Below are 953 nucleotides of genomic sequence, written 5' to 3' on the forward strand. Positions count from 1 at the left end.
CCCCTACCTGCTCTCAAAACCCCAATTACCCCCCCAGGCTCCACCCTGCCCGGCGTGATGGACCAGGTGCTGAAGCTCTACTCGCTGCGCCAGCCCCTCGTGACCCGCCACGCCACAGACGCCCTCACCGCCCTCGCGGCTGCGCCCGGCGGCCACCTGGCGCCGGCCCAGCTGGACCAGCTGCTGGGGCTGGTGCTGGAGGGGGAGGAGCTGTGGGAGGCAGCGGGCAGGGCCGGCGGCGGCGTGGATGGCACCCTCGCGGTGGTGCGCCTGCTGGACGCCGGCATGCGCTCGCTGGCGGAGCGCGACGCGCGCGCGGCGGCGCGCCGGCTGCCGCGCGCCGCGCACGCGCTCGCGGCGCAGTTGGCGGCGCGGCAGGAGGGGGTGCGGCACGGCGCCAAGGAGGTGCTGGCGGGGCTGCTGGGGGATGAGTCAGTGCTGACTGATGCCCTCATTGCAGACGGCGCGCGCGCCGCGGCGGGCAGGGCGGGCAAGGCTGGGCCGCCTTCCCCGCTGGCGAGCGTGGTCGCGGCGCTGGTGGGCGCGCTGTCGCCCGCGGCGGCGGACGCGTGGGGGCTCGCGCTGCCGGTGGCGTCGGCGCTGCTGCGGCGCCTGGGGGAGGCGCTGCAGGCCGCGCTGTGCGGCCAGCTGGCCGGGGGCGGCAGCCGCGGCGGCGAGGACAGCGACGACGAGGGCGAGAAGGCCGCTAGCGGCGCGGCGGCGGGGCAGGCGGTCGCGCAGGGCATCGCGCTGGCGGCGGCGCCGCTGGTGCGGCAGCTGGGGGAGCTCTACGGCGGCGCATTCGACGCGGAGGAGGACGCGGCGGGCGGTGACCCCCTCGCGGCGCTGACGGGCGGCGCGGGCGCGGGCGACGACGACGCAGCCGACAGCGACGGCGAGGGCGATGCGAGCGGCGGCCGGCGGCGCGGCGGCGGCCGCGCGCGGTCGGCGGC

At 79.7% G+C, this 953-nt stretch overlaps 1 protein-coding gene across 1 annotated transcript in view; it reads left to right on the forward strand.

Annotated features, from left to right (window-relative positions):
- The window catches only part of MNEG_13261 (hypothetical protein), a gene marked incomplete at both ends in the record, with an annotated part of 2661 nt that extends 1811 nt beyond the window's left edge, over positions 1–850 (forward strand). Inside the window, 2 exons of the mRNA XM_014038268.1 lie at positions 38–569; positions 817–850. Coding sequence (XP_013893722.1) covers positions 38–569; positions 817–850 — 566 coding nt within the window. The remainder of the gene's footprint in view (positions 1–37; positions 570–816) is intronic.
- Positions 851–953: the final 103 nt, after the last annotated feature.

Source organism: Monoraphidium neglectum, assembly GCF_000611645.1.
Source record: "Monoraphidium neglectum strain SAG 48.87 unplaced genomic scaffold scaffold03720, whole genome shotgun sequence".
NCBI lineage: Eukaryota > Viridiplantae > Chlorophyta > Chlorophyceae > Sphaeropleales > Selenastraceae > Monoraphidium > Monoraphidium neglectum.